At 46.6% G+C, this 20156-nt stretch overlaps 1 protein-coding gene across 2 annotated transcripts in view; it reads right to left on the reverse strand.

The window, feature by feature from the left end:
* Nucleotides 1-20156, reverse strand: part of ITFG1 (integrin alpha FG-GAP repeat containing 1) — a 157404-nt gene that overhangs the window by 102599 nt on the left and 34649 nt on the right. For both annotated transcript variants that reach the window (XM_077288753.1, XM_077288754.1), the window contains exons 7-9: nucleotides 8537-8598; nucleotides 5801-5885; nucleotides 2712-2806 (exon numbers count right to left, since the gene is read on the reverse strand). In XM_077288753.1, coding sequence (XP_077144868.1) covers nucleotides 2712-2806; nucleotides 5801-5885; nucleotides 8537-8598 — 242 coding nt within the window. The remainder of the gene's footprint in view (nucleotides 1-2711; nucleotides 2807-5800; nucleotides 5886-8536; nucleotides 8599-20156) is intronic.

The raw sequence follows: 20156 nt of genomic DNA on the forward strand, positions 1-20156 counted from the left end.
ATATTGTCCTATTTTATATTAATTTGTTTGATGTATGCAATATACATTTCTCTTTTTTTTACGTTTATGTCATATACTTTTTGTTATTTACTGATTAAGTCAGCACTTTCAATATGTGGCCATCTTTAATATGATGTTAGGTCAGCAAGGGTTTGCTTATTTGTATTACCTATTCACTTGTTATCTCCATTTAGTCACGATATACGCACTGTCACTTTATCACATTGCCACTTTTCTATTGCGGGTATTTACATTCCTCTTATGTCCATGGTGCGCATGCGCGGCTTCCCTGGCCCCGAATCTTTGTATGGGCGGCGCCCGGCACGCAGATTCCGTCTCTATGCCGGCTCTCTGTGTTTGCGCTCCACTGCCGCTCTTGCGAAGGTCCCATGGTTGCCATGGCGGCTGCGCATGCGCCGTCCACATTGGACATGTATGAGGTGTCTGTGCGACTGCGCTGTATATTCTCGCAGGAGCGGATGTGACGAATCCATTAAGGCTCTTAACTGCATTCTCATTGGCCGGACTGTATATAAATAGCCGGAACCCACTCCCCAATACACGCCTCCTGAGGAAGTCTCGACGAAACATGCGTTGGGGCGGCGGGGACCATCTGTTTCCAGCACCTAGCCAGCTTATATTTAGTAAGTATATCATGTCTCTCTTACATTAGCTTGATTTCGTTTCTTTGGTCTGTTTGGGCCCTTAAGCACTATGCACTTTTTTATATATGAAAATCGTAGCTAAATTCACATCCATTTATATGGACGTTTCATGTCCAACATTTATTCATATGTGATTTATGAGATTTTGATTAGAAACTATTCTTGGATTTTATTCTGAATATTGGCTATGGCACCGGTCACATTGTGTCCTTGAATATAGGTTTCCAGTGGTTCTCTTTTTATTCTTGTTATTGTGATTGTATTCCTTTGTGAATTTTTTGGCAATAAATGCTTATTTAAGCATTATACTCTTTTGTGGTCTATAGATACCCATTTTTTGTTGTGACTGGATATATACCTGCAGCAGGTAATGAGCGCAGTATCCTCCCCTGTACACACCGGATTTATGCTTGCAGCAGGTAATGAGCACAGTGTCCTCCCCTGTATACACCGGATGTATACATGCAGCAGGTGATGAGCACAGTGTCCTCCCCCATATACACAGGATATGTACCTGCAGCAGGTAATGAGCAGCGCAGTGTCCTCCCCTGTACACCGGATATGTACCTGCAGCAGGTAATGAGCGCAGTGTCCTCCCCTGTATTCACCGGATATATACCTGCAGCAGGTAATGAGCACAGTATCCTCCCCTGTATACACCGGATATATACCTGCAGCAGGTGATGAGCACAGTGTCCTCCCCCATATACACAGGATATGTACCTGCAGCAGGTAATGAGCAGCGCAGTGTCCTCCCCTGTCTACACCGGATATATACTTGCAGCAGGTAATGAGCACAGTGTCCTCCCCCGTATACACCGGATATATACCTGCAGCAGGTGATGAGCACAGTGTCCTCCCCCATATACACAGGATATGTACCTGCAGCAGGTAATGAGCAGCGCAGTGTCCTCCCCTGTATACACCGGATATGTACCTGCAGCAGGTAATGAGCGCAGTGTCCTCCCCTGTATTCACCGGATATATACCTGCAGCAGGTAATGAGCACAGTATCCTCCCCTGTATACAACGGATATATACCTGCAGCAGGTAATGAGCGCAGTGTCCTCCCCTGTATACACCGGATATATACCTGCAGCAGGTGATGAGCGCAATATTCTCCCCTGTATACACAGGATATGTACCTGCAGCAGGTAATGAGCACAGTATTCTCCCCTGTATACACCGGATATATACCTGCAGCAGGTAATGAGCGCAGTGTCCTCCCCTGTATACACAGGATATATACCTGCAGCAGGTAATGAGTGCAGTATCCTCCCCTGTATACACCGGATATATACCTGCAGCAGGTGATGAGCGCAATATTCTCCCCTGTATACACAGGATATGTACCTGCAGCAGGTAATGAGTGCAGTGTCCTCCCCTGTATACACAGGATATATACCTGCAGCAGGTAATGAGCGCAGTGTACTCCCCTGTATACACCGGATATATACCTGCAGCAGGTGATGAGCGCAGTGTCCTCCCCTGTACGCCGGATATGTACCTGCAGCAGGTGATGAGCGCAGTGTCCTCCCCTGTACACCGGATATATACCTGAAGCAGGTAATGAGCGCAGTGTCCTCCCCTGTATACACCGGATATATACCTGCAGCAGGTAATGAGCGCAGTGTCCTCCCCTGTATACACGTATACCTGCAGCAGGTGATGAGCGCAGAGTCCTCTCCTGTATACACGGATATATACCTGCAGCAGGTGATGAGCGCAGTGTCCTCTCCTGTATACACGGATATATACCTGCAGCAGGTGATGAGCGCAGTGTCCTCTCCTGTATACACGGATATATACCTGCAGCAGGTGATGAGCGCAGTGTCCTCTCCTGTATACACGGATAAATACCTGCAGCAGGTAATGAGCACAGTGTCCTCCCCTGTATACACAGGATATATGCCTGCAGCAGGTAATGAGCGCAGTGTCCTCCCCTGTATACACCAGATATATACCTGCAGTAGGTAATGAGCGTAGTGTCCTCCTCTGTATACACCGGATATATACTTGCAGATGGTAAGTGTACAATGTCCTCACCTGTGTGGAGCCATATTTCATGAGATAAATGACACTTTTCAGGCACTTTTCGTCTTCGCAGACAGGCAGTAAATGGTCCTGGAAACCGTCTCCATCTACAAGACACAAAGGAGCACGGTGCCTTATTATGGGACGCCTTTGGCTGTGATACCTTTAGTCGGCTGACTCCTATTTGCAGGTTAATATTGCGCTCCCTGGTCATCCATCCCGACCGCTCCGCGCATAATGACATATAATGATGCTTATTTCATCGCCGGTGAAAAGAAAATCAATGAATAGAGTGAACGATCGGAGGAACAGGTGAGGATGAAACGCGCTGAATACGGCGGTAATGAGCGAAGGCCGACGATTTACATCTAATTAACCATCACATTCTCCATTGACATAAACACTAACGATCCAATTCAAATTACAATATGAAGCTCCGCGCCGCCCCTTTAAATGTTAATAGGACGGTCCCAAGTACTGGAATCCCCAATTATACAAAGTAAGGAGATAAGAAGAGGGAATGATAACTTATCAGCAGGGATGATATGGGGGTCTCCTGGTTTGTATTATGGGGGTAACCGTTTAAGAAGGAAATGGCAGCATTTTCCCTTTAAACGCGTTGTTCTGAGCGCAGCCCCTTCAGGAAGATGTCTCTGTAATGATGTGAATTCCTGCCTCGGACGGGAAGTGCCGGGGATAAGCTCGGTATCGGGGCCCCCCGAACATCTTGCTGTAATCACTCACGCAGCTATTTACGGCAATTTGGTGTCACAAAGTCTGAGGAGGATGAAAGCGCCGCACCTCGGCGGGAGCATTGTTCTCCAGTGCCAGTAATGCATCAATATGTGCCATAAAACACACCGCCGGGGAAAGAGCCTTTCATCAAAGTCGCTGCCAAACAAATATCTCCCGGCGGGGGGTGCAGAATTATGGAAGAGAAGCGAGCTGCAGACAGGAGCTGCATATCTGATCATTAGACTCCTCCGTCATATTAACCCTCTCACGGCTGGTTCTTCATCTCTAGCTTTTATCTTGTGGATGCCATAAAGGTATAGTTTGAACAGCAGCACAGAGGATTCTGTTTTCAGATCAATACATCAATATTTGAACAGATTCCTACAGTTATAGCAACATTTTGAGAAAGAAGCTTTGGAAACAATCTGAGAGCTTGGACTTGTAGTACTTCACATAGGAGATTATTAACCTGCTAAGTTTCTTAGTAGCCTCCCCTTTATGTGTATGAGAAATGTTGTTAAAAGAAGGGTGCTGACAACAGAAGACAATAGCTGGCACAGAACAATAATAACATGATAGAAGAATCGAGGCGAGAGACGGACGCCAGGACTGATCCCATTTTACATTCATTTTCTCCATGTGCCCGAGTGCGAGGAGGACGAGGAGCCGGAATCAGAGGCCGGTGACACGGGAGACATCGATTTCTTGTTCTCCCTTATTCCAGGAGATGAATGGAGAAGATCATCATTTACAGCAATAAAGTGCGGAATATCAGCCGCCATCCATGAGCCGAGCGACCTCCGCTGCGTCCGGCCCACACGTCGCACGGCTCAGACTGAAAGATGAAGTCCGATCCGAGGTAATAAGTCACCAGCATCATAAAAACCAGGAGCAACGACACATAGAAAGCGACTGAGGGGCAAGACCACCGGCCGATCAGTGTCATCCCAGAGAGAACTGTATTATACACCAGAGGTGCACTCACTATTCTGCTGGTGCAGTCACTGTGTACATACATGGCATTACTGATCCTGAGTTACATCCTGTATTATTACTCCAGAGCTGCACTCATTATTCTACTGGTGCAGTCACTGTGTACATACATTACATTACTGATCCTGAGTTACATCCTGTATTATTACTCCAGAGCTGCACTCACTATTCTTCTGGTGCAGTCACTGTGTACATATATTACATTATTGATCCTAAGTTACCTCCTGTATTATACTCCAGAGCTGCACTCACTATTCTGCTGGTGCAGTCACTGTGTACATACATTTCATTACTGATCCTGAGTTACATCCTGTATTTTACTCCAGAGCTGCACTCACTATTCTGCTAGTGCAGTCACTGTGTACATACTGATCCTGAGTTACATCCTGTATTATACTCCAGAGCTGCGCTCACTGTTATGATGGTGGAATCCCACCCCCAGTGAATCCTGTGAGCTACACCCCTTTGGCTCACAACATATTTGGTGCTATAAGCGCTCCTCTGTCTCCCATAAAAGTTTTTATCTTAATTTTCATCATATTATACAGCACTGTGTACTTACAATTGCTCATTTTCTTTTCTACCCGGCTAATTCTTCTGTTTTCCATTACATCTATGACATCAGGTGATTACACACTGTAGAAACAGGAGGTTAATTTTCCCTGTGTGACTCATAAGTCACTGCAAAAGTTCCAAGGGGGGGGGGGGGGAAGCAGCTAGGTCAGGAGATGAAGAGAGGACAGATTACTGAAGGGACAAGAGACTTCCTGTTTCTACATAGAGCAAAGAAAAGAGAAGAATTTTCTGGGTAGAAAGGAAAATGAGCAATTGTAAGTACACAGTGCTATATAAGATGATGATTGCAACATTATATGGGGATAAAAATCTTTGATGGCGATATGAGGAAGAGGAGGAGTGCTTATTTGAGTTAAAATGCCCAAATCTAAGGACCAAACCCTGCCCCACCCCTCCACCCAAAAAGAAACAATTTAGTAAATGAGCAGCAGGAATAAAATAAAAGCAAATACACAGACACAGCCAGACTCCTCATCCAGAAGGCATATCTGTATGTGTATCTGTATGGTTAAATCCACGACACATAACAGGGTCAACGATTCCACTGGTTCTGGAAATCGTTGGCACCCGTCAGAGCTTCTACACGGATTGCTAGTTCTTGGGATCAGTGCAGTGGTTATAAGTGAAGCAGCTCGATTACAGATGACCCTGAAGATTTTGTTTCTCGCCTCTCCACTTCCGACCCGACACCCCCTCTTTTCTCCTACTTGTCTTTGATTTTTAGCAAAAAGTTTCATCTTACTTTCTCGTACACGGACCTGTGATATTTTCAGCAAAAAGCATTGGGCTTCACCTACCAAAATCAGCAAAAACGGACTGGCCCACGATCCTGGCGTCCTTCGGCTTCGGGACGGTGGATGTGGCAGCGGAGAAATTTCCACCCTTAGAAAAAGGAGACAAAAAAAAAAAATATTAGAAGACAGAAGATGAGGTAATATTCCATTCCATTCTAAGGGGGCTTCCTCCCCTAGTGCCCCTCCTCACAGACCCCCACACTCCTTCCTCGAGGTCTTTATTCCCCACAGCCCTTATTCCCTCTGCCCCTCCACCAAGCCTCCTCTTACACAGCACCCTACACCAATGCCCTCGATGCCTGTAACCACTTCTATAGGTCCCACCAACCGTAACGCCCTTCCTGAGTCCCACCAACCGCAACCCCCTTCCTGAGTCCCACCAACTGCAGCGCCCTTCATCCAAGTCCCACCAACCGCAGCACCCCTCATCCGAGTCCCACCAACCGCAGCGCCCCTCATCCGAGTCCCACCAACCGCAGCGCCCCTCATCCGAGTCCCACCAACCGCAGCGCCCCTCATAGAGTCCCACCAACCACAATGCCCCTCCTCCAAGCCCCACCAACCGCAGCACCCCTCATCCGAGTCCCACCAACTGCAGCGCCCCTCATCCGAGTCCCACCAACCGCAGCGCCCCTCATCCGAGTTCCACCAACCGCAATGCCCCTCCCCGGAGTCCCACCAACCGCAATGCCCCTCCCCGGAGTCCCACCAACCGCAGCACCCCTCATCCGAGTCCCACCAACCGCAGCACCCCTCATCCGAGTCCCACCAACCGCAGCACCCCTCATCTGAGTCCCACCAACCGCAACGCCCCTCCTCCAAGCCCCACCAACCGCAACGCCCCTCCTTCGAGTCCCGCCAACCGCAATGCCCCTCCTCCGAGTCCCACCAACCGCAGCACCCCTCATCCGAGTCCCACCATTTGTAGCGCCCCCCTCCGAGTCTCACCATCAGCAGCACTCCTCCTCCTCCGAGTCCCACCATCTGCAGCACCCCTCCTACGAGCCCCACCACCGTGCCACTCCTCAGAGTCCAATCATGCGCAGTGCCCCTCCTACAAGTCCTCCCATTCGCAGTGCCCCTCCTCCGAGTCTCCCCATCTGCAGCGCCCCACCTTTGATTCCCTCCATCAGCAGCACTCCTCCTCCTAGTCACAACATTCGCAGTGCCCCCTCCTCCGAGTTCCAGGATCCGCCACGCCCCTCCTCCGAGTCCTGCCATCCGCAGTGCACATCCTCCGAGTCCTGCCATCCGCAGTGCCCCTCCTCCTTGTCCCACCATCCGCCACTCCCCTCCTGATTCCCGCCATCCACAATGCTCCTCCTCAGAGTCCTCCCATTTGCAGTGCTCCTTCTCTTAGTCCCACCATCCGCAGCGCACCTCCTCAGAGTCCTCTAAACTGCAGTACTCCTCCTAGTCCCTCCATCCGCAGAGCACCTCCTCCGAGTCCTACCATCCCCAGAACACCTTCTCCGAGTCCCATCAACTGCACCACCCCTCCTCCGAGCCCAATCATCCGAAGCGCTTCTTCTCCGAGTCCCACCATCCACGGCGCCACTCTTCAGAGTCCCATCATCCGCAGTGTTCCTCCCGAGTCCTCCCACCTGTAGCGCCCCTCCTACGAGTCCTCCCATCAGCAGCACTCCTCCACCTAGTCACACCATTCGCAGCACCCCTCCTCAGAGTCCCACCACCTGACACGCCCCTCCTCCAAGTCCTGCCATCCGCAGCGCTCCTCCTTTGCATCGCTGATGACTCGTAAGCTCTAAAGTAATTTTTCCCATAATTGTCTCATGGGCATGGAATGTGCAGACCCTTTAAGTAGAGAGCAGGGTAGAAACTCATGGATGACCCTATGACAGATGAGTGCCCCACAGTGCGGCTCTGCTCCCTCCCCGCTGGCGCCCTCTAGTGTGCACGGAGCAGCATTGGGTATATACTAGATTTTGTGCTCCCGGTCTTTATCTCCCCATGTGCCGGTCGGTAGCAGCGTCGCTCCCGGCTCCTCGGATAAGAGCCACCTCTGATGGGAGATTACACAGCGGCGCAGAGATAGAAGCGTTATGTAATCAGCTCACTTCAGTCTTACACATCCCTGTATGTGCTGATTAATGTGCGCGCAATCAGAAGAATCCTCCGGGGAATGTGCAGCAGAAGGCGACAGAACAAAAGGTGCCGCAGCTTTAAGAAAAAAATCCGCTTGGCCTTAAGGTTTGTCCTGATGAAGCGCCGCTTGTTCACAGAGCCGAGCGCCGGCAGATGCAGCACGCTGAGCTCCCGGAACAGCCGATGTCACAGCGGGGCCCCTGTTGCCACCGACATTAGTGCAGACGGATGGCCTCATTGTCAGTCAGACTGCGGTGCGGCCGAAGATTTACCGCAGCTCCCGAATCACAAGAAAAGCCAAAATGGTTCAAAAAGACGAATTTAAAAAAGAAAATTACGATGGAGGGTTCTGACTTTCCTGCAGATGATCTCGGACATGAACGTGAAGCTGCTGCAGAACTAGGAGGTTCTGCAGCAGCTGAGGTGTATTATGAAGTTCTTCAGCAGCTATGGTATATTATGAGGTTCTGCAGCAGCCAAGCTGTACTATGAGGTTCTGCAGCAACCAAGGTGTACTATGAGGTTCTGCAGCAACCAAGGTGTACTATGAGGTTTTGCAGCAGCTGAGGTGCATTATGAGGTTTTGCAGCCGCTGTGGTGCATTAGTAGGACCTTATTAGGCCGCTTTCTTACCTGATTCTCCCAAGTCTCAAACTGAATGTTGCCGTCGTCATCCAGAGTCGTGAGGAACAAATCTGGAGGAGGAAAAAATAATATTAAAAACAAAGCAACAAAACCCCGCAGCTCACAAGTGTTCCAGCGACTCGTTCCTCCTCTGCCTCTTTGTCAGTCTCCATCCTGGCATTCTATTCAGGAACCAGGAGGCACAGGCTGATCGTACAGGCCATGTATTAGCTTCGCAGTCGCCCACAGCGCATACATACGACATCATGGCGGTATATACCGCCAGCTGCTTGTCTCGGTATTTTACAGCGGGACGAGTTGCTCTTTACAGCGGCGCCGCCCGCAGATAACGGGGGTCAGGAGCTTTTGTCATCGGATTCAATACATCACAGGGAAAATTTTATTAAATGTACCAAAAAAGTTAACTCCGCGTTAGCTCCTGACATTTGGAAATGTCAAGCAGAAGCTCATCGGCCGGAAACAAGCGCTCCGCATCCACTGAAAACCCAAGAGGCAAACTCTGCTCTGCTACATGGGCGCAATGTAATTATACCAGAGAAGGAGCCACCTCGCGACAGGGGGCGCTCCGCACCACAATGGCGGCACCACAGAGACCAGACGCGGCGAGAAGTGGCTCAGCGGGATTATTAATACGTCTCTAATCCTGAGCAACGTGAAGTGAAGACCAGGATTAAGGAGACGGTGCGTGAAGGCTTCAAAAAGACCAATATTAATGAGAAACTTCCCATCAAAGCGCAAATTATCATATAAAACACCAGGGGGGGGGAGGGGAACGATCCGCCACATTATATCACGCTTCTCACAAAACTCCAATGAACTGACTAACGGGATGGCGGAGTGGGCCTTTAAGGCTTGGTGGGACGATGAATTATCGCTAATCCCGTTTCCTACAGGGAAATGTTTGCGTAAAAGCGAATTAAAGGGGCAGTCTATCAGACTCTTATGTTCGGCGGCTGATACAATGTTGGTAGCGAGTTACGATCATTGCCGGGTCTCACATTGGCTCCCTGATGATTACGGGGCTGTCCGTCTGATTGGAGAAGGACTCGGCTGATACATTGGGGTCATTACGGACCGGGCATACTGATATGGCTGTTCGTCTAGCTCTTAAAGGGGCGGTCACGCAGATCTCACAAACTTATAAATTAGAGAAGATAGAAGAGGCGTCCGGGTGAAGTCAGGAAGGTCGAGTGACAACCCAGGTGGGTGAAGTCATGGCGGCCACATTGGTTGTCAGGCACCGGATAACGGAGCCAGGTGCTGCCGATTCTCCGGACAGCGATGATGCTGATAAATGCACAGAATCTGCATCGCACTCGTGCAGTAATTGGGGGGAGAATAATAGGCCGGCACGCGGCCCCCTCCGAGCTACGCAAATGCTAACGAGCAGACAGCTGGCGCCATGCACCATCCGAGTGCCGAGGATTTTATTTTGTTATTGCACTGAATGGAGACGACATCAAATATTGAAAAGTTCTCATCTCCTCACTGAAATCTGCTGCACCAGCTGGCAACCCGCAATGTGATGGCGGAGCAGCGTACAACCGCGCCAGTCAGCCTCGCTGCAGACAACAAACACTGGCAACGGCAGCCGCCATGTTCAGAGGGGGAACCACTAATCGCAACATATTAGTAAAGATTACTACAGACCCGCAGAACTATCTCACCTTATCCTCTAGTCACAGCCAAAGCTGCATTCAAAACACTGTAATTTTCTGACTGAAAGACCTCAGATGCGCTCCTTCCCTCCCCTCCCAGTAAAGAGCAGGCTCCACTGTGCTGCATTGTGGGAGATTAGTTGGAGACACCATGGAGAAGGTGGGGCCGTCACGGAAGAGGTGGGGCCGTCACGGAGAAGGTGGGGCGGTCACGGAGGAAGTGGGGCGGTCACGGAGGAAGTGGGGCCGCCACGGAGGAAGTGGGGCCGCCACGGAGGAACTGGGGCCGCCACGGAGGAAGTCGGGCCGCCACGGAGAAGGTGGGGCCGTCACGGAAGAGGTAGGACCGTCACAGAGGAGGTGGGGCCGTCACGGAAGAGGTGGGGCCGTCACGGAGGAAGTGGGGCTGCCACGGAGGAAGTGTGGTCGCCACGGAGGAAGTGGGGCCACCACGAGAAAATGGGGCCACCATGAGCAAATAGGGCTGCCATGGAGCAGGCGGAGCCGCCATTGGGCAGGTGGAGCAGCCATGGAGCACCTATGGAGCAGGTGGAGCCATCGTGAACCAGATGGAGCAGCCATGGAGCATGAGGGGCCTAAACAACTGTCATATTTACACAATCCAAAAGGGTAATTTAAAGGGGCTGCATGAAATCAGGAAAACATGTGTCACAGGTTCCTTATCCGGTATCACATAATCAACAGAGCCAGTGAAGAGTGAACAATTCCAAGACCTTTATTTAGGCAAAAGTACGAAAGGTCCATATACGCATATACGGTCCACCACACAAAGGATAAAATATTCCAGAACACAAATCCAGTTCGGTTACAGAAAAAAAGTCCAACAATCCAGCACAGAGGATAACAGTCCATATTCCCTTCTTTCTCTCTCTGACGTGCTGTGTTCACTTCATAGTTCCAAAACAAGACTGATCTTCCCCCATCTCCTGTCCTCTCCTTATGTCCAGAAGTTGTCAGACAGATTGGGGTGGTTTTCAGGCCTCCCACACCTGACAAAGGTGCCTGGTGGATTAAGGCACTACAGGGGGTCATTGTTTCAACAAGCTAGTTCAATATGTCATTAGCATATTAGCAAACAGGTTTATTCACTGACCCTGTGGAGAGATAACAGTACAGGAATGTGGGGGCTGATATCAGATGGCAAATAGCAGCAATTCATCAATTGGCAAATAACTCATACTACAAGAGAACATATGATAATCAGTAAAATAGAAATATAAACAAAATGATACCCACATAGCATATCACACCATCACAACATGGCTCCCTTCTTCTAGAACCACTCCCCTGTAAATAATTTTGCAGCTGACCCCAATAACAGAAGGAGGACGGAGGACAGAAGTGTAATTCAGAAAAAAATAACTAAACAAACCAGAATCCCCATGTCCCTCACGGCCTCATTCACTAAATGAGCGAGGCATGAGGGTCTCCGTGCAGAGTGGGCGAGTAGTGGATAAACCGCCGCGGTCGCTGAGCGTCTTCCCTGCGCTCGTCCTCGCGGTGCGGCAGCTCCGGCTCCGCACATAACTGGGAGAGAAGAGCGTCTCTCAGCACGCTAATTACAGGCAATGGCTCGGCGCAGAGGAGAGGAGCAGAGCAGCCTTTACTCTGCTCAGTACAATTCAGCCCGGAATGGAAAATAAGACGAGCTACACTTTGCCGCAGATCTCCGGCAGGATGGACACGGACACATGCGGCAGCGGAGGACTCCTAATGACTGATCACACGTAAGCGACGCGCTGCTGCCCGGAAAGAAATCACCGCGCTTAACATTATAAAAATATACACACAAGATAAAGACATACATTAAAGGGGTTGTCATCTTTATACATGCACTTTAAATGTAAAGAATCCCTAATTAAAGGGGATGTCCAGGGATCACTTACAGAAGACTTAACCTTAGTATAGGTCATCTATGTCATATTGTGGGAGTCCGACACCATCACTGATCAACTTATACTTGGCCACAGCCAGGACATCACAGCGCCGCCATCTAAGTAGTGGCTAATTTCAGGTACTGCAGCTCAGATCCCATTCACTTCTATAGGAGCTCAGCTGCAGTACCAGGAAAAGCCACTACATAGTGTACAGCGCTGTGCTGTTCTGCTGCTTACTCTGTAAAGTTCCTGTGGCCACGGCACAAGGTAAAAGCTCAGCAGTGGGGGTGCCATCACCAATATCAGAGATTTGTTTTTTTACTTGCAGTACCAGGCTTGGCCACATGGAGTGCTGTTAAATTGAGCCTATCCTTGAGCATCGCTAAGCACTAAAGCGCCATCTAGTGATAAAAACTAACAGCACGGAAAAAAGGAAGAATTTCATGAGCTAAAACGCACAGAAAAATACATTTGAGTGACGCAGGAGACATCTGCCGCTGTGCCGTCATCACACATCCGTACCGTGGTAATAGGAGTCCCGGCTTCAGGGCTTCTATAAGGATTATCATGGGCAGCTGCATGGACCTTCAGCCCGGCTTATCCTATAGCCCCGTAAGCCGGTGTATATCCGTAATAACCCTATAACGGTACAGCAAGCTTTGCGGGCACTTGTGTAAAGCCATGTATAGATATTTTCTTACACGGCTTAGGGTAAACGTGCGGGCGCCGAAATAACAAGACATCTGGAAAAAAAATAAACCGGCTCTGAGGAAATGTCATCTGTGGCTTTAAGGAGATTAGATATCAAACAATGTGCAGAATATGGGAAACCTTCCATCATCAGATCTGCACCCGATCCCTCACCATTCTCAGGATCTCTGCTTGCTGTTATTTAAAGGGACACTGATTCCATTCACAGGCTGCAGCAGTTACATTGCTGAGATAAAACTGTACCCCTGCAGATAATCCTCTGATTTGTACTGATACATTGCAGCAAAGCCGCAGCTGCTGCAGACGGGTCCAGCCCACAGAGCGCAGTCCGCACCGGATGCATCTGTCTCCACTTCTGCTGCCAGCTGGATGAGCCATCGACCACCTCAGAAGCGATAGATGACACCTTTAAGTACCTTTAAGTAGAGACATCTCCTTCCAGGGTAAACAAAAAGAACACAATGGGAGCAACAAAAAATACTAAATATTTTATACAAATGATAGAAATGATTCCTGCAGCTGTGACATTAATATCAGCTGCAGATGGACAGACCGCTGTAAACTATCACTGGTTTTAGCACTAATGCTTGCATTTACTGCACAAGACCACTGCAACCAATCACTTGCCTCATCACTGATGTCCATTTATGGTATGAGATGACAGTAGCCAATCATTAACTTTGGCTCTAATGCTCAAAAATATGGCACTGCAGTCAATCACTGGCCTAAGCGCCGATGCTCATTTATGGTATGACACAACTGCAGACAATCATTAACCTTGGCACTAAACAAATATGGCACGAGACCACTGCAGCCAATCACTGGCCTCAGCACTTATGCTTGCAAATATGGCAGGAGACCACAGCAGCCAGTCAGTGATCATAGCACTAATGCTTGCATTTACAGCACTAGACAGGTGCAACCAATCAAAGTTCTAAGCACTAATTTCTGTATGCACAGCAGTAAACCACTGCAGCCAATCACCAGTCTCTGCACCAATTCTTACATGTACAGCACAATACCACTGCAGCCAAATCATAGGTTTTGGCACTAATGCTTTCATTTACAGCACAAGGCTACTGCAGCCAATCACTGGTCTTGGAACTATGCTTGCGTGTATGGCAAATGACCACTGCAGCCAATCATCAGCCTACTCACTAATGCTTGGCCATACGACACAAGAACATTGCAGTCAATCACCGGTCTCGACAACAATTCTTGCATGTACAGCACAATACCACTGCACCCAATCACGCGTCTCAGCACTAATTCTTGCATTTACCGCACAAGACTACTGCAGCCAATCACTGGTCTTGGAACTAAACTAACATCTATGGTAAATGAACACTGCAGCTAATCACTAATGTTTCACTATACGACACAAGACCACCGCAGTCAATCAGCGGTCTTGGAACTAAAGCTAGCATGTATGCAAATGACCACTGCACCCAATCAATAATGTTTCACTATACGACAAGACCACTGCAGTCAATCACCGATCATACAAGACTGCTGTAGCCAATCACTGGCCACGAAACATAACTTGCGGATGTGGCACAAGAATGCTGACGTCACTGATTGGCTGCAGCAGTCAGGTGAGCAGGTAGGCCATCGGCAATCAAGTCAACCAAACAGAAGGCTGTGGGATTTATTAAGGGACTAATATATTTTCCGATTCCTGGACCTCCCCTTTAACGTGTAGAGAAGCGAGAGGTCGGGGGCCAAATACGGATCCAATTTACAGGGACTGTACACAGATCAGGACAAGATCTCCGAGCATTCTCCCAGCAGAGCGCCATAAAGCAGGTGATACTTAAGGGGATTATGAGGATGATCGCTGTAATCCCCATTTAACCCCTGCCCTGCCGCCTAATCGATGCTCCCTAACTTCTGTCTGACTTGCAGGTAATTAACCTTCTCGAATGGCATCTTGTGCAGTTTGGAAGTGCCCGGCGCGTCCCACCAGAATTACTATTTATAGCGAGCTTATTACTCGCCCATCGCGCCAAGGACTGGTCTGACCTTTCCGGTGAATGTCAAAGGTCCATGCTGAGAAGCAGAGGCCCCACGATCAGTGCTCGGCGCCGGCTACTTTGTCAATAGCTGTTTTGTATGAACAAGATGCCTTTAGCCCTTATTATAGATTCCTTGCACATATCCCGGGGAAATCCTCCAGCGAGACGCCGAGCAAGGATCAAATTAAAATAAAAGATGAAAACGTCTGACTAACTCATTCACTGCCGAGAGGAACAAAGAGCAACTAACGAGGGAGCGCAATGGCTAATGGTACGACAATGCCGACACTAACATTAATGACTAATATTCCCAGTACAACAGCGCCGTACAATACGGAATTATGATTATCCGGTTACTAAATCAAATATTAATATAAAAAGTAATCAAGTAAATAAAGCAAGCAATTCACAGAAACACTAAAAGTCATAAAATAATACTGCCCCTATGTACAAGAATATAACTACTATAATACTGCCCCTATGTACAAGAATATAACTACTATAATACTGCCCCTATGTACAAGAATATAACTACTATAATACTGCCCCTATGTACAAGAATATAACTACTATAATACTGCCCCTATGTACAAGAATATAACTACTATAATACTGCCCCTATGTACAAGAATATAACTACTATAATACTGACCCATGTACAAGAATATAACTACTATAATACTGCCCCTATGTACAAGAATATATCTACTATAATACTGCTCCCTATGTACAAGAATATAACTACTATAATACTGCTCCTATGTACAAGAATATAACTACTATAATACTGCTCCTATGTACAAGAATATAGCTACTATAATACTGCCCCTACGTACAAGAATATAACTACTATAATACTGCTCCTATGTACAAGAATATAACTACTATAATACTGCCCCTTTGTACAAGAATATAACTACAATAATACTGCTCCTATATACAAGAATATAACTACTACTAGATGGTGGCCCGATTCTAACGCATCGGGTATTCTAGAATATGCATGTCCACGTAGTATATAGCCCAGCCACCTAGTATATTGCCCAGTGACGTAGTACATTGCCCAGTGACGTAGTATATTGCCCAGTGACGTAGTATATTGCCCAGTGATGTAGCATATTGCACAGCGACGTAGTATACAGCACAGAGCCACGTAATATATTGCCCAGCCACGTACTATATTGCCCAGCCACGTAGTATATTGCTCAGTGACGTAGTATACAGCACAGAGCCACGTACTATATTGCACAGCGACGTAGTATATTGCCCAGCGACATAGTATATTGCCCAGCCATGTAGTATATTGCCCAGTGTCGTAGTATACAGCACAGAGCCACGTAGTATATTGCACAGCGATGTAGTATACAGCACAGAGCCACGTAGTATATTGCCCAGCCACGTATGTCACAGGTTAAAAAATAAAAAATAAACATACTCACCTTCCGATCCGAGGGCCCATTGTAGTTCTAACATACTCACCATACTTGTAGTTCTGTCGCCTGTGCGTGGTACAGGCGGCAGCTTCTGGTCCCAGGGTGTGATGACGTCGCGGTCACATGACCGTGACGTCATGGCAGGTCCTTCTGCCATACGATCCTTGCTACCGGAACCTGCGGCTTGCACAGAGCGGTTACCGGAGGGTGGCGAGGAACGGGAAAGGCGGCGGATGGTGAGTATATAATGATTTTTTATTTTTATTATTTTTAACATTAGATCCTTTTACTATTGACGCTGCATAGGCTGCGTCAATAGTAAAAACTTGGTCACACAGGGTTAATAGCGGCGGTAACGGAGTGAGTTACCTGCGGCATAACACGGTCCGTTACCGCTGGCATTAACCCTGTGTGAGCCGTGACTGTGGGGAGTATGGAGCGGCCGCCTGGCACTGACTGCAGGGAGTAGGGAGGGACTAATCGGACTGTGCCCGTCGCTGATTGGTCGCGGCAGCCATGACAGGCAGCTGGCGAGACCAATCAACGATTGAATAACCGTTACGGAAGTTGAGGACAGACAAACGGAAGTACCCCTTAGACAATTATATATATAGATAATACCTCCCCCATGTACAAGAATATAACTACTATAATACTGCTCCTATGTACAAGAATATAACTACTATAATACTGCCCCTATGTACAAGAATATAACTACTATAATACTGCTCCTATGTACAAGCATATAACTACTATAATATTGCCCCTATGCACAAGAATATAACTACTATAATACTGCCCCTATGCACAAGAATATAACTACTATAATACTGCCCCTATGTACAAGAATATAACTACTATAATCCTGCTCCTATGTACAAGAATATAACTACTATAATACTGCCCCTATGTACAAGAATATAACTACTATAATACTGTCCTCTATATACAAGAATATAACAACTATAACACTGCTCCTATGTACAAGAATATAACTACTATAATACTGCCCCTATGTACAAGAATATAACTACTATAATACTGCTCCTATGTACAAGAATATAACTACTATAATACTTCCCCTATGTAAAATATAACTACTATAATACTGCCCCCTATGTACAAGAATATAACTACTATAATACTGCCCCATGTACAATAATATAACTACTATAATACTGCCCCTATGTACAAGAATGTAACCACTATAATACTTCCCCTATGTACAAGAATATAACTACTATAATACTGCCCCTATGTACAAGAATATAACTACAATACTGCCCCCTATGTACAAGAATATAACTACTATAATACTGCCCCTATGTACAAGAATATAACTACTATAATACTGCCCCTATGTACAATAATATAACTACTATAATACTGCCCCTATGTAAAAGAATATAACTACTATAATACTGCCCCTATGTACAATAATAACTACTATAATACTGTCCTCTATGTACAAGAATATAACAACTATAACACTGCTCCTATGTACAAGAATATAACTACTATAATACTGCCCCTATGTACAAGAATATAACTACAATACTGCCCCCTATGTACAAGAATATAACTACTATAATACTGCCCTTATGTACAAGAATATAACTACTATAATACCGCCCCTATGTACAATAATATAACTACTATAATACTGCCCCTATGTACAATAATATAACTACTATAATACTGCTCCTATGTACAAGAATAGAACTACTATAATACTGCCCCATGTACAATAATATAACTACTATAATACTGCCCCTATGTACAAGAATGTAACCACTATAATACTTCCCCTATGTACAAGAATATAACTACTATAATACTGCCCCTATGTACAAGAATATAACTACAATACTGCCCCCTATGTACAAGAATATAACTACTATAATACTGCCCCTATGTACAAGAATATAACTACTATAATACTGCCCCTATGTACAATAATATAACTACTATAATACTGCCCCTATGTAAAAGAATATAACTACTATAATACTGCCCCTATGTACAATAATAACTACTATAATACTGTCCTCTATATACAAGAATATAACAACTATAACACTGCTCCTATGTACAAGAATATAACTACTATAATACTGCCCCTATGTACAAGAATATAACTACAATACTGCCCCCTATGTACAAGAATATAACTACTATAATACTGCCCTTATGTACAAGAATATAACTACTATAATACCGCCCCTATGTACAATAATATAACTACTATAATACTGCCCCTATGTACAATAATATAACTACTATAATACTGCTCCTATGTACAAGAATAGAACTACTATAATACTGCCCCTATGTACAAGAATGTAACCACTATAATACTTCCCCTATGTACAAAATAACTACTATAATACTGCCCCCTATGTACAAGAATGTAACTGCTATAATTCTGCCCCCTATGTACAAGAACATAACTACTATAATACTGCTCCTATGTACAAGAATATAACTACTATAATACTGCCCCATGTACAATAATATAACTACTATAATACTGCCCCTATGTACAAGAATGTAACCACTATAATACTTCCCCTATGTACAAGAATATAACTACTATAATACTGCTCCTACGTACAATAATATAACTACTATAATACTGCTCCTATGTACAAGAATATAGCTACTATAATACTGCACTACGTACAATAATATAAATACAATAATACTGCCCCCGTTCATGGATGTGTAGGGACTGTGTCAGTCTGTGCGGTAGGGTGGATAGCCTGCACTGACCCTATAAGCCCCCTGTATACGTCCCCCTTGTTAGTGTAACATCCTGGATGAAGAATTCTTCGCATGTTCCTGTAAATATTTCATTACGCTCCCTCCTCTTACTCAGTGGCGGTGACCAGCGCAGATGCGGGAACATCGATAACATATGGGGTAAACCTGCGGTACAGGAATATTGATAAGCTGCAGCACAGAGAAGCTCCCGGACCCCCGCAGGTGATGTTATAGTGAACGCTGCAGGCCCTTTATTAGTCAGGGGGGGTTTCACCTTATAAAGGGGCAGCTGTCTGGTTTTACCAACCTCTTATCTGTTTAAAGGGCAACAAAGAAACGATATCGTCTGATAATCATTGGCATCCATGTAGAACCGAAAGAAGTCGCAGCTGGACCCCAGGCACCAACCCCCCGTGCTGCACACGATAATAGTATATATTCCGGGATCTTTCCTTCAGAACGTATAAGAGCGAGACGCAATCTAATGAGACATGTGGATGATGAACGCTCTCCGGGGGACAATCGAATTAGGTCTGTCCGCAGCCCTTCCATATCTCGTATTTCTTAATATCGGGGGTAGAGGAGGTGGCGGCATGGGGGCTGTGGATCATTAAGAAACTCCAGAAAAGCGGAAACCGAGGATAGAAACGTTCTACCGTATTCTCTAGTCACAGCCAAAGCTGCATTCAAAATAGATCTATTAACACCTGAAGCGGGACAGAAGTGAAAGCCCTGTGCAGACACTGAACCAGCAGTGATTAGGTCAGATCTGGGAGTTCCTGAGAAAATTTGATGCAGCTTTGGCTGTGGTTGGAGAATGGGATAGAATGTGATGGATGCAACAATAATGTAACTCATTGGTTACACAGGAATGGCACCATTCTGGGGTCAGGGTACTGCTTCTAGCATTGTATTCATGGACCATAAGGCTGAGATAATGCACAGGGAGACACGAGGCATCCGGGGCTGAGATGTAGGGAAAGGTAGGCTCCTGACATCATTATGATCCCCCGCACCCAATTCAAAACTAAATCTCAAATCCGATGCGCCTCGTACTCGAAGCTTCCTGCAAAGTAGAAAGAAAGCGATGATGAATCCAAAGCTGGATCCCGGGAAGGCGGCTCATCAAT

The sequence above is a fragment of the Ranitomeya variabilis genome, chromosome 2 (genome assembly GCF_051348905.1).
Source record: "Ranitomeya variabilis isolate aRanVar5 chromosome 2, aRanVar5.hap1, whole genome shotgun sequence".
Taxonomy (NCBI): Eukaryota; Metazoa; Chordata; class Amphibia; order Anura; family Dendrobatidae; genus Ranitomeya; species Ranitomeya variabilis.